Source organism: Micromys minutus (genome assembly GCF_963924665.1).
Source record: "Micromys minutus genome assembly, chromosome: 16".
Classification (NCBI taxonomy): Eukaryota; Metazoa; Chordata; class Mammalia; order Rodentia; family Muridae; genus Micromys; species Micromys minutus.
The window spans coordinates 53,975,449-53,987,851 of NC_137985.1; the positions used below are offsets into that span (position 1 = coordinate 53,975,449).

The 12,403-nt window shown below is 50.4% G+C and overlaps 1 protein-coding gene across 2 annotated transcripts in view; it reads right to left on the minus strand.

Moving 5' to 3' along the window:
• SMAD3 (SMAD family member 3) overlaps positions 1-10,367 on the minus strand; it is a 103,447-nt gene extending 93,080 nt beyond the window's left edge. For both annotated transcript variants that reach the window (XR_013975365.1, XM_080930039.1), the window contains exon 1: positions 9,750-10,367. Coding sequence is in view for 1 of the 2 variants with exons in the window: in XM_080930039.1 (XP_080786165.1) it covers positions 9,750-9,955 (206 nt within the window). In the remaining variant the exon portion in view is untranslated. The remainder of the gene's footprint in view (positions 1-9,749) is intronic.
• Between the last annotated feature and the right edge of the window lie 2,036 nt (positions 10,368-12,403).

Sequence of the window (12,403 nt, forward strand, 5' to 3'; positions counted from 1 at the left end):
CCCAGGTGTGAATTTAAAATTCTCTTACACCTTGGTTCACAATGTGGAGACCCAGGTGAGTCAGCCCTGGGTTCCTATAGTGACACCCTACACTTTAGGGGCCTCATACATAGCAGGGCTAGGTTCCATACCGAATGTTATATTCTAGAAAAGTCTTTGCCTGATCCTCTTTCACCTTGTGTCGTGTTTGTGCCTGTGAGTACTTCTGCTGTCTGCGATAGTCTGCCCTTAGAAGTTGGACAGGGACTGACACAGCCCTGTTCCTTGACCCTGTATATGCTCTGTCCCTAGAAGAACTGCCCAGCAAGTAAGAGAGCTGAACCCAATCCTCCAAGAATGAACCCCATCTCCAAAGCTCCATGAGCAGCCAAAGGCTCTGGGGTCCATATCAAGTCATTTTGGAGCCTCGAGCTTGGGCAATGGCCAAGCCAGCTACTATAAGGTAAGACATACCTAAGACAGCATTCCAACCCCACCCCAAGAAAACACCAGCTACAATAAACACATTTATAGGCAGCCTTCGGTCAGGACGCATCCAGGGCTCTACTTGGGTATCTCACCCATCCCCCACCCAGAACACGGGTTCATCAAAGTTTGTTTGCAATGCTATTATTTTTAGTCAGCCTAACACTCTTTGACATGGCTATAGAGGAGGGGAGAGGGGAACAGGGCAGAGGGCCCCTGAAGAACATCAGCTATTTTTCTAACAGCCCACCAGAACCTCAGCCAAATAAACAGCATGTCTGGGCACTTTAGGGGTACAGGGGTGGGAAAGAGACCCTTCCCTTACAAGAACTGTCATTCTTCCAGATGGTGAGCTCTGAGACCAAGGATCTCCAGGGTGCCATTACCAAATGTCCTTCTTGAGAAAGAAAAGGTGTGTTTACTAAGCACCTACTATGAGCTGCACACATGGGCTGGGTACCTGCTCCCATTTTTCACACAGGAGAACAGAAGCAAAAGATATGACCAAAGCTACCAGGCTCTATGCCGTCTTTCCCTCTGCTTTGTTATAATGGCCTGGCTTCCTCTCTACAGGTGATACGTGACAAACCATTAGGGAACAGAGAAGTGGCCACAAAGAAACATGCTTGAACAGGTGCAGTCAGTCCACCTAGAGTTGGGGCCTGGGCAAGCTAAGAGTCTGTGCCAGAGAGACTTGGAAGCAGAGAAATCCAATGTTGTGCCTCAGAACTCTGTCTGACACTTGTAGCTGAGGGAGAAAAACAGAAAGAAAGAAAGAAAAAGGTAGTCAGAAAAGAAAGGAAAGAAAAAGAAAAGAAAAAAGAGCCCTTTCTGGATCGATTACTCTACGTTTGGGCTCAGCCCAGAGGTGATTTTTTAAGGAAAAAATGCCTTTTGGCACTTTTGAGCTGTGACAGCGTCAAAACAGACCTTTAAAAACCACACACCCAAAAAGCATTTACTATTGTCAAAAATTGTCAAAAGCTTTTTAACACATACACACACACACACACACACACACACACACACACCAGGGGCATCTCTGGGCCAAGGTTGGCTCAGCGATGGGTAATACAAAATACAAAGCTTGGCAGCCGGAAGTCCGATGTGTAACTCTCGTTTCCAAGGCAACCCTGTATGCTGCTTTCTAAACAGTACTCGCCCCAAACAAACGCCCAGTGGAGCGCAGAGAACTTGCCAGATGTGAGTGGGAAAAGCCCCGGGACACAGAAAAAGAATGGACTCAAAGAAACTCGTTTTCCATTTCCTAGATGGGGTTCGAACTTGTAAACTCCCTGCTCTCTCTGCTTGGGTAACTGGGGGTAGTGTCTGTCTTTGTATAGACATTTGAAAATAAATAAAGGAAGCTTCTTGGGTAAACACTGACATGAGCAAACACTTCCACAGGTATCTGCTAGAATGCCCACCTCTTGTAGTTAACCGTTTTTTAGGCATCTGTGGTCATTAAAGTCAGCTTCCTGCTCCAAGAATAGCCAAAAATAGCAACAAAGGAAGGCAAACTGCTCACAGGGCATCTGAAGACACACAGTCTCCAGGCTTCATCCTCAGCTGGGTATTTTTACATGCCTTTGTAGTTGAGTTTGCCGATTTAGACAAGGGTGGTAAAGGGGCCAGGAGGGCAAGGGAAGAGGATAACCAAAATTAAAGACTGAACTACAGAGCTGTTTACTCACTTTATAAATTAATTGGCACTGGATAGATGATAATTAAAGAAGATTCATGATTCAATTAATGAACCAGTTGTATGCCAAAAAAAGAACTTCTAAATCGGGGCTAGTGAGATGGCTCAGTGGTTAGCTGGTGAGCAACACCGACCCGATGACCCAGTTCCTGATGACCAGGGATCCACTCAGTGGAAGAGAACCGACAAGTGGCCTTCTGACTGCCACTTCTGTACCTGTGGCACATGTGCCACCACACACACACACACACACACACACCAAAGACAGTACAATTTTTAAATGGCTTCAGAATTTTCTAGAATGCTTATATGAAAATCAAAGCAGAGTCCTGAGAGCCCTCCAACCGAACTTGCTACCTAGGCCATCTACCAGCTAAGAACAGCTGAGATGCAGAGAAATTAAGTGATCTGCCCTGGATCACACAGAGAATCCAAAACAGCAAGGTTTAGAATCCCCCGTGTCTGCCATGCCTGCTTCCAAAATGCTCTCAGACGGAGTGTATTAAGTAAGTTTTCTTTGATAGCATTTATGGAGTCTGCTAAACAAACTTTTAGCTGGGTCCAGAATTAGCCAGACTTCTTAATTAATGGCTTCTACTGTGTTTTCAATTTAAACTGAGTCTCTCTGTCAAAACATCGTGTGTAGCAGTGTGCCACTGTGGCAGGCAGCTGTTTGCAGCAGGGGCCTCAGACACACCACTGGGGACAGAGGCACTTGTCCTGCAGATATGTTATTTCTCACACTGTTAAGTAAGTCAACACAGAATGATATGTATGCTTTCTTTCTCAACACACACACACACACACACACACACACACACACACGGGGGGGGGGGGGGGGGCTCTTTGTTAGCAGTTAATACATTCCAGAGTTTGAGGGGACTGGTTTCTTAGCACCAAGCAAATTCTATTTACAAATTAGCTGGAGATAAACACACACAACGGTCTTACAGCTCCCATGTTTAAGCAGCTGGCAGATGGGAAGCTGCAGAGGGAAGCAAAGAGCTTCCCTTCCTCCTCATCCTGCCGTTCCCCAGGGCAGGGAGCGAGCACCTGCAAGGTAGCTGAAAGAAGGCAGAACAGTAAACTAAGGAGGGCTCCTAGCTGCTTCTTTGTTTGAGAAACCATACTCCTGGACTAAGGAGGAAGTTCAGGGAGCAAAGGCATTTGCCACCAAGCCTGACAACCTGAGGCTGATCCCCAGGACCTACTTGGAAAAAGGAAATAGCTGATTCCCTCACTTTGTACTGACACATATGCATCCCATGGTACATGGTACCCCACATACATACGCACAAATATGTAATGAATAAAAGGATCCCAGGGCCAATTTACTATTGTTTCTAGGAACCACTGTGCTTGAGGGATGATGGAGAGGCTAAACTACAAGAGCCTTGGAGAAAAGCTGGTCCCTGGTCCCTCCGACACACACCAGCTTCCCATTCCTCCCCACACCTCACACACAGCAGGATGCCCCTGCCCCTTACCTCCTACCCCATGAGCAGTCTTGTAACCAGCAACACTATCAGACATGGACTAGGGGAAACAAATGGGGTTGTATTCTTGGTTTTGTGTTTAACTGCTGTCATAGTTAGTCTTTGATTGTCAAGGTGATGACATTTAGAATCACCATGAAAGCAAAGCTCTGGGTATGTCTGTAAGGGAATTTCTCAGTTGGGTTCATTGAGTTGAGGAGACATCAACTGTGGGCAGCAGGTGCCCTGGACTAAATAAAATAAAGAAATGGGGCTGACCAGCAGCATTCATCTCTTTGGGCTTCCTGACTGTGGCTGCCACACCACTCGGCTGGATAAACTGTCACCTGAAACCACAAGCCAAAATAAGCCCTCCCTCCTTTCACACGGCTTTTGTAGGGTATTTTTGCACAAGAGCAAGCAAGACAGTTAATACACCAGTCAGGAGAATGGAAGTTAACTAGATATTCAAGACCCTGTTGCTTTCCACCTTGGAAATTTGACTCTAAGAGAGAGCTTCTGGAAGACCAAGAGCCAGGGGGAATACCATAAAAGAATACAGTCTCAATCGAATGAGCAAGCCCTGCCCGGTCCGTTTATTCCACCGAGGCACACTAAGAATAATGGCCATGCAGAGCACCAAATGGCATTAAAATCTCCTAATAAATTAATGGGTGGGAATTAATAGGCATTCATTCCATTAAACTGTGTTAATTTTATTTCCATTATAATACAGCAGCAATTGCAAACTTACAATATGAAACTAATATCTATTTTTTTCAAAAACTCATTTTAATTAGAGTGAGTCCTGAGTGACAAGCTCAAACCTAATTCTCTCTATTTGTCAGCCTCTTGCATGCCTCATCAAAACTAAATGATGACTTCATTCATCAACTTTTTTTTCTATCATTAAAACAGTCATTTCAATGTCCATGTCCTGGACCTTCAAGATGGCTCAGCAGGTAAACTCTCTTGCCATGGACCTAATGACCTGAGTTCGATGTCTAGAGCTCACGGTACAAAGAGAGAACTAACTCTCAGAAGTTGTCCTCTGACCTTAACACATAAGCATGGTATGTATGCACCCTCACTCACAAGCAAATACAAAGCAAAATAAAATTTGTAGAAGCTAGAAAGATAGCAAGGCCATTAAGAGCTCTAACAGAAGATGGGCATTAGGCTCCAGCAGCAGGTGAATGGCTCACAACTGACTGTCACTGTGTCTGGGGGTGACACCCCTTCTGGTCCCTGTGGACTCTGCACTCCCATGCATGTACACACATGCACATAAATAAACAAAGCACTTTAAGGTGTATATGTCCTTGCAAAGACTTCTAGAAGATATCCTAGCAAAGGTTCTAATGTCTTTTCAGAAACTGGGGTTCATGGGACTTTTTTTTTCTTTCCCAGCATGCCATTGAGAGACATGAAAAACCAAGTCATACCAAAAGGGAAGGTGAGCACCTACAGTCCCCTGCTAGAGTCCCTGCTCCCACCAAGGAAACCTGAATTTCAGGTTTGTCACACTAAGTTGCCCTTCACTTCAAAAAGAAAACACTTCATAGTTGGGTCCAAGACAGCATCCAGCTCACAGGCCCTGCTGTGCCAGTGACAGATGAGACAGTCACAGCAGCTATGTGCTTGGGATGTGTGCTTTATCCCAGCCGATAAAGGTGTCATGCAAGACAACTCTCCTCAGGTCCCAACACAGGAACCAGCACTAACACACACACACAGACACACATTCACCCACAGACACACAGACAGAGAGAGAATAGGTAGGATCACAATGTTAAGCAAAATTCAAACTGAGACCGGCAGACATAGCGCCTTTTCATATAAGCAGAATCTAGAGGGTTTGTTTGTTTGTTTGTTTTTAAATGAAAGTAGAAGAGGGAATCTACAGAGACTGGTGCAGCACTGGAGATCAGGGAGGGTAAAGGGAGGTAAGTATGAGCAAAATACAAGACTCAAAAATGTCATAACGAAATCTAGCTTGTACAATGAACACGCACTAATAATAATAAAGAAAAGACCAAGTTCCCAGGAGCTTCGAGCAGTCCAAACTCCTCAGACCATCATCCCAGCCAGTTATTCAGCATACACCAACCACCCAACACTCATGCTGGCTCCCAACCAGAGCACTGTTCGACCCTCAGCCACACTGTCAGCCCTCTATCCTGGGGCAGGAATGCTGAGTTCTTTGAGAGCAGGTGCCCAGCCCCTGCTGTCTCGGAAGGCACTTGATAAGTGACTAAGTCCCACAGTCAAAGTGACGAGGACACAGGGTGCACATGCGCGCGCACACACACATACACACCTCCCCACCATGTCTGCAAACACTCTGGGGCCTCATCTTAACCCAGTTTTATTCCCGTCCATGCAGGTTCTGGGCTGGTGAGATGGCTCAGCCAGTAAAGGTGCCTACCACCAAGCCTGATGACCTGAAACTTCATCTTCAGAACTCAGATGGTGGAAGGAAAAAACTAACCAGCCAGCTGTCCTCCAATTTCCAAATGTGCACCACGGCATGCACACAATAAATACATAAATAAATGCATTAAGACCATATGGATCATTTTAAATCCAGGCAGGGACCTGAATTCCAGGTGTTGGAAGGGGTTTATCTTACCCAGGGAAAGCAGGTGGCTGTCACAGTTTATTGTGTCTTCACATGTAAAGCACATCACAGTTATCTTCCCCACCGCACCCCCTGTCTTCTCAAACTCATCTCTGCACCCCTCCCTAGGGCACATAACATTGGGTCAGAGACCACATCACATGAGTCTGGGTAATATCACTGAATACACAAGAAATAATCCTGTATTTCCTGATTAGAAACCAATGGATGCAAACACTCGCTCTGCCCTGGGACCAAGCAGCAAAGGTCAAAGTTCCTCCAACCAGAAAATACTGACTCTTGTCAGCTATGCACTTTTCTGCAGCCCCTCCTCCCCGTCGTCCACACCCCCCTCCACACCCCGTCCCTCCACCCCCCTCACCGCCCCCCATGGGTTACATGCTGGCAGCTGGGAGGAGGCTGCCAATGGTTTACACTAAAGTAGTTGGGCTGAGACCTGCCAGGCATTATTTACAGCCTTAATGTTTTTGCCCCCAGAAACTGTTACAGGTGAAGATACTTTTTCTCTCTCCACTAATTGAGAGTAAGTAGCCTAACCAAGTCCCTGGAGGCCCCAGGAGGAAGTCTTACTACAAAGGGAGTGAACAAAGGACTGGTGCCTCCTATAAGACCTACTTCACTTCTTGACTTTTTTTTTCTCTGAACTTGGTGCTGTGTACAAAGATCCCTTCTAAACCAGAGATACCTTCAGCTTGGTCCAGTGCTGGCTATCCCCTGCGGCTGACTCTTTCTCTACCTCTCAGAGGCAGGTGCTTTGGCTATGGTTTAGGAACCGGGAGGGAGACACCTGTGTCTCCTCTCCGCTAGCACAGTCCTTGCCTAAGCTCTGCCCCACCCCTGCCAGATCTGAGATGCCCTGCTCTCCTCTCTGTGGAGTAGAGCAAAAAGTCCTACACCTCATCTCTGTGAAGGGAAGCAAGCCTGTGTTGTATTACTCCAGTTCTCCTGGTCACTGACTGTGCCTAGAGCTGGGAAAAAGAAGCCAGCCTGTGGCAGATGCTGCCACAGCCAAAAGGTGCCACTGCCCCTGAAGATGTCCATAATGCACCTCAGACTGAGAGTCCTCAAAGCCGGGCTCCAAGAATGCACTGAAGCACCCAGTGTCCCGCCCCACACGAAGCAATGTGACAAGCAACATACAAGCCCTGGCTTAGCAGACACAGGGACAGCACTAGCAGGAAGCCAACTAGTCGCCTCCCCAAGACGTGGCCTTTAGCTTTCTGCCCATGGCCAAAACAGCAGCAGCTGTTGCCAAGGGAGACAGGGTGACCCAGAGGCTTGGGCACAAAATCCAGGGATGGAAATCCACCTTTGTCTGGATCCACCCAAGCAACTGAGTCTCTCCAAGTTGAGAAAAGATGAAAGAAAACAATCCCAGGCCTGGGAAGGTAGCTCAGTAGCAGAGTGTGTGCCTAACATGCAGGAAGCCCTGGGTTCAGTCACCAGTGCAGTTAAAGAAGCAAAGAGCGAGCACCCTGCTTCCACACCTGGGCTTTCTATGCACAGGCTGAAGGTACCTAGTCCTAGGAGCTGGGAGCATACACTTTTACCGACCTGTGAGGAAGGCATAGCCTTTCCTCCAAGCTCACCCCAGCCCAAAGATTAACCAAGAGCCTTGCAGGCAGAAGAGATCCACTACCCATCTTGGACAAGGATACTTTCAGGACTCCAGAGTTCAAAGCAGCCTGGGAGAAAGGATATGCCAGACCTAGTCAATGCTTTCCCTCCCTTAGGTTTTGCCACTTGGAAAGCAAGATCATGTTAGGCCCCCGTGCCTTTTCTGCGTTCCGGTTCCGTTGTCGTCTTCCCGGCCACATGAAAGTGCCTTGTAAATTGTGAAACACTTTGTACAGCTGTTTTGTAGCTGACAGCACCGGAGGAGGGCTCAGAACAGAAAGCACTTGGGCTGGGTGCACCCAAGCAGATTGGGAAAAGGCTGCATCTCCAGATCTGACAGAGCTCTGTGAAACTCAACCGTCCCACTCCATTGGAAGGATAAAGGAGACCAGGAAGAGGAAGCCAGAGAAGGAGCCAAAACCCAGGTGCGTCTAACCATCACATCACACCAGGTCCCCTAGAGCCGGATGGCAGAGGCTCAGAGGCCAAGCATTCTTCTCAGACAACATACTGCCTTCCCTTCCCTTTATTGATGGGATCCACCCACCTAGGTTTGGGAGTTGTTGAGATTTTTATTTTTGTTTTGTTTCTATTATGTTTTAAGTTGGCATTCCCACCATATGTGGTGTTTGTCTCCAGGAAAGGCCGACCCTGTTCCTGTGGACAGATGTTGTTTTGTGCCTTATGTCAGGGCTGGAAGCCCATACACAGCTGCCTTGAGCAGGTGGCCAAGGGTGGAAGCTCCCAGGGTCCAGAACAGTGATGATCTCTACTATCATAGGTCCTGGGAGCCCCCTCCCCACCCCTCCACAGCCAAGGACGCCCCCAAACATCCCCACCTGCTCATCTGGAATCAGTCTTTAAAGGTGTCTGAGAAGGGGGTAAAAAGAAGACTAAAGTGCCCTCACGCCATTGCCCAGACGTGGCTATGCTCTAGAAGGCCTTGGGAGTGAAGTCACTGACCCCTTCCATCAGCCATCTGTGAGCTCCCGCCTGACTCCTCTAGCCCGATGGGAAGGATAAAGGAGGTCAGGACAGATGGCAAAGCGCTTTGGGAAAAGAGGCTCTACAGGAATGCAGGGCGGATGGGAGGCCAGCCCTGGGGTGTTTTGTTATCTGCCTGGAGCTGCCTGCCCTATTCTAGGCACCAGCATACTCTGGATTAAAAGATCGAAAACCAGATGGGGTGGGGTGGGAAGAGGGAAAGCCCCTACTTTCTGCCACTTGTTTCTCCCGCTTCAAAGTCGGTGCTCGGCTCTCCAACTAAGTGCGTGCGTGCATGCGTGCACAGGGGGCGGGAGGCTGGCACAACCAAATCTAAAAATACTCAGTAAAAATGCTAATCCCAAGGCAAAGAAAGAGCGAAGAAGGAATCTGTCAATCAACGGGCTCCCGCTCCTCACCCACAGCTGTACCGACTGCATTCCTGTAGAGGAAAAGAAGTGGGGGAACAGAGCTAAAGAAAAGAAAGGGACACACGCCACCACCTCCACGAGCCCGGGGCGGGAGGCGGCGGAGGAGGAGGGGCCCGACCGGCAGAGCCGAACAAAGCGGGGCCTCCACTTGGAGCCCGAAATCCCGAGGCGGGGGGGGGGGGGGGGGCAAGCTCACAAGCATCCCCGCTGCCCGGAGGCGGCTGGTGATAGTTGAGGTCTGGAAGCCAAAATGCCGCACAGAAGCCTGGGCTCTAAGCCTGGGCAAATACGAAGGTTTTGTTTGGGGTCCCTCCACCCACTCTGTCCCCTAAAGGCGCGCACACACGCACACACACACGCCCTCCCTCTCCACCCGGGCCGCGTTAGGGGGCTGGGCCGGCGCGCCCCCCTCCCCCGCAGCTCCCGGACCCCACCTGGGGATGGTAATGCACTTGGTGTTCACGTTCTGCGTGGTGATGGCCTTCTCCAGTTCGTCCAACTGCCCCGTCTTCTTGAGCTTCTTCACCAAGCTCTTGACCGCCTTCTCACACCACTTCTCCTCCTGCCCGTTCTGCTCGCCCTTCTTCCAGCCCAGCAGGCGCTTCACGATCGGGGGGGTGAAGGGCAGGATGGACGACATGGCTGGCACGGAAGGGTCACCGGCGCCCCCGGCGGGGCTGGGCACACTGGGGACGCCGGGGGCGCAAAGGGGCAGCTCGGCCCGCGCCGCGCCCGAACTTCGCTTTTAACTCTGGAGAACTTGCCGGGGCGTCCGGACCAGGACAGCGAGGCTGCAGCTGCGGGGATCGGGAGCACGGCGGCGCCCGAGCGGCTCCACGCGGACCGAAGGACTGACGGACAGGCCCCGGACGCGCGGGGCGGAGGCGGCGGCCGGAGACTCGGAGTGGCAGTAGAAAGTTTGGGTTTCCGCACGGGGTAGCTGTTTGGGTGCCGCCTCCGGGAAGGAAAGTCCAACCCCCAGCCAAACTTTGCTGGCCTGGATGGCTTTGGTGCGCAGATCCCTCCGCCTCTGCAGCGCTGCTCCTCCTCCTCCCCTGCGATCGCCGCCTTGCAGGGCCGGCCAGGGCCGTGCAGCCGTGCTCCCCGCTCCTCTCCCGCCCGCTCCCAAGTCTACGTTTCACGCAGCTCCGCGTGCAGCCTCCTTCCCAGCGCTGTCGCCGCCCCCTCGCTGCCGGGGCTCCCCGCTCCTCCCCCGGGCCCTGCTCCGGGGAGGACCCGCGGCCTTCCCCTCCCAGCGCCGCCCAGCGCGCCCACGTGGGCCACCGGGCACGGCGGCCGTCAGCTCTGCCAAGTGCCTCGGGACCGGGACCGGACTCCTGGGGACTCGCCGACCCCCAGACCCTCAGATGCAGTTGCTGGGACTAGAGAGGGTTAGACTCACAGGGAACAGGCACGGTCCGACAAGGGCTGGCTGCATCCCGGAGAGGACCCGGGCACAGTGAGGGGTTCAGAAACGCTCCGGGCCCAGGAAGTTGGGGCGCGCTGATCTCGCTCAGTGGCCCGGGGCTGCTTTAGGTGGTTTTTTTCTTTTTGTTGTTGCTGCTGTTGTCGTTTAGTTTTTGTTTTCCTGCTGGGTGAGATCAGAAGGGCTGACTGGCTGAGACTGCGGAGGAGGGAATTGGGAAGGGGGAGAGGGAGACTTAAAAGGGGAGTTAAGAGACCTCAGTGACAACTTAAACAATAGCTGGAGCCAGGGGTCCCTTGGGCCCAGTGAACCAAGCTCTTTGCAGAAAACGGCCTCAAAGACATCTGTTGCGTTCCTGAAGGAATGACAGGGGTGCTTTAGGATTTTTCTTTGGGGGAGGGGGAAATTAACGTTACAGGGTGTTGCTGAAGATCTGAAACTCCACCAAACAAGTAAGAGAGCTTTTGTTTACAAAGCAATGAACTCGCACACACAAAGTAGAGCAAGTCCTAGGAAGTTTATTCAAAGTTAGCCTAGGTGGGAAGCCAAGAGAACCTGACTTTGGGTAGCCCTAGAGCTTTACCACAGACTAGCTGGATTCAGGGCTGGTTGCCCCCCAGGTCCCTCCACGTATTTGAGTTGTTACAGCAGGCCCTCAGCTCCTTTATCTTGTTTCAGCCTCCGTATCAGGCTAGTCCAGTTGCTAAGACTATGCTTGGTTTTTTGTTTGTTTTTCACACACACACACACACACACACTTCTCTCCGGTGGTGAGAAACAAGTTATTTGCAAACCAAGATCCGGTACGAGTTACAAAGCACTATGAAGTGTGGCTGGTGCCACAAAGTCAGCCCAGAAGCTTCAAGGGCCCCCAGCTCTGTCCCTGAGGCTGCCCCACCACCAACCGCCAGCCACAGTTTGTCAGGGGTTGTGGTTTCTCTCCTTCCACCTCCTGATACCGAGTTCTGAAAGGAAGACAGACCCCTGAGGCTCAGTAGACCTTAGCAGGCTGGCTCCTGCAAACCTTCCTTCCACTCGCTGCTAGGGACTATAAGGAAAGAGGCCTGTTTGGTTTGGTTTCAAGACAGGGTTTCTCTGTGTATCTCTGGCTATCCTGGAACTCGCTCTGTAGACCAGAGCAAAGCTAGCCTCAAATGGAGATCCACCTGCTACTGGCATTATAGGTGGGCAGTCTTAACTGCTGTGTTCAAACAGACCAATTGCTGTCTTTAAAGTCTTGGAAGGCATGGTAGAAAGGGTCAGAGCCAGGATTTAAACCCAGGTTTTTTGCTTGTTTTGGTTTTGAAAGCTGTAAAGGGCAGTCAGGACACAATTTGCAAAACAAAAGCTTTTCTCACAGGGGCATAATTATGATATTGCCAGAAACATTCTCAGGAATTCTCCTCTCTGCCCTAGAGTGTTGAGACTTTGCAGAAGTCCAGTGCAAGACAGGAGTGGAGGGCCAGTGTTGATTCCATTCATGAAGAAGGGTAGCTAGGAGAGCTGGTTCAAATCCTGCCTCTCTCCGGCACTTCATGTCACAAACATACTACTTGTTGAGAAATTCTCAACCAATGAGAAAAGCCCTTAACCACCAGGAGCTCATAAGAGAGAAGCACTGGGTAAAGGGTTGAAGGTGCCTTCAGTCCCAGCACTCAGGAG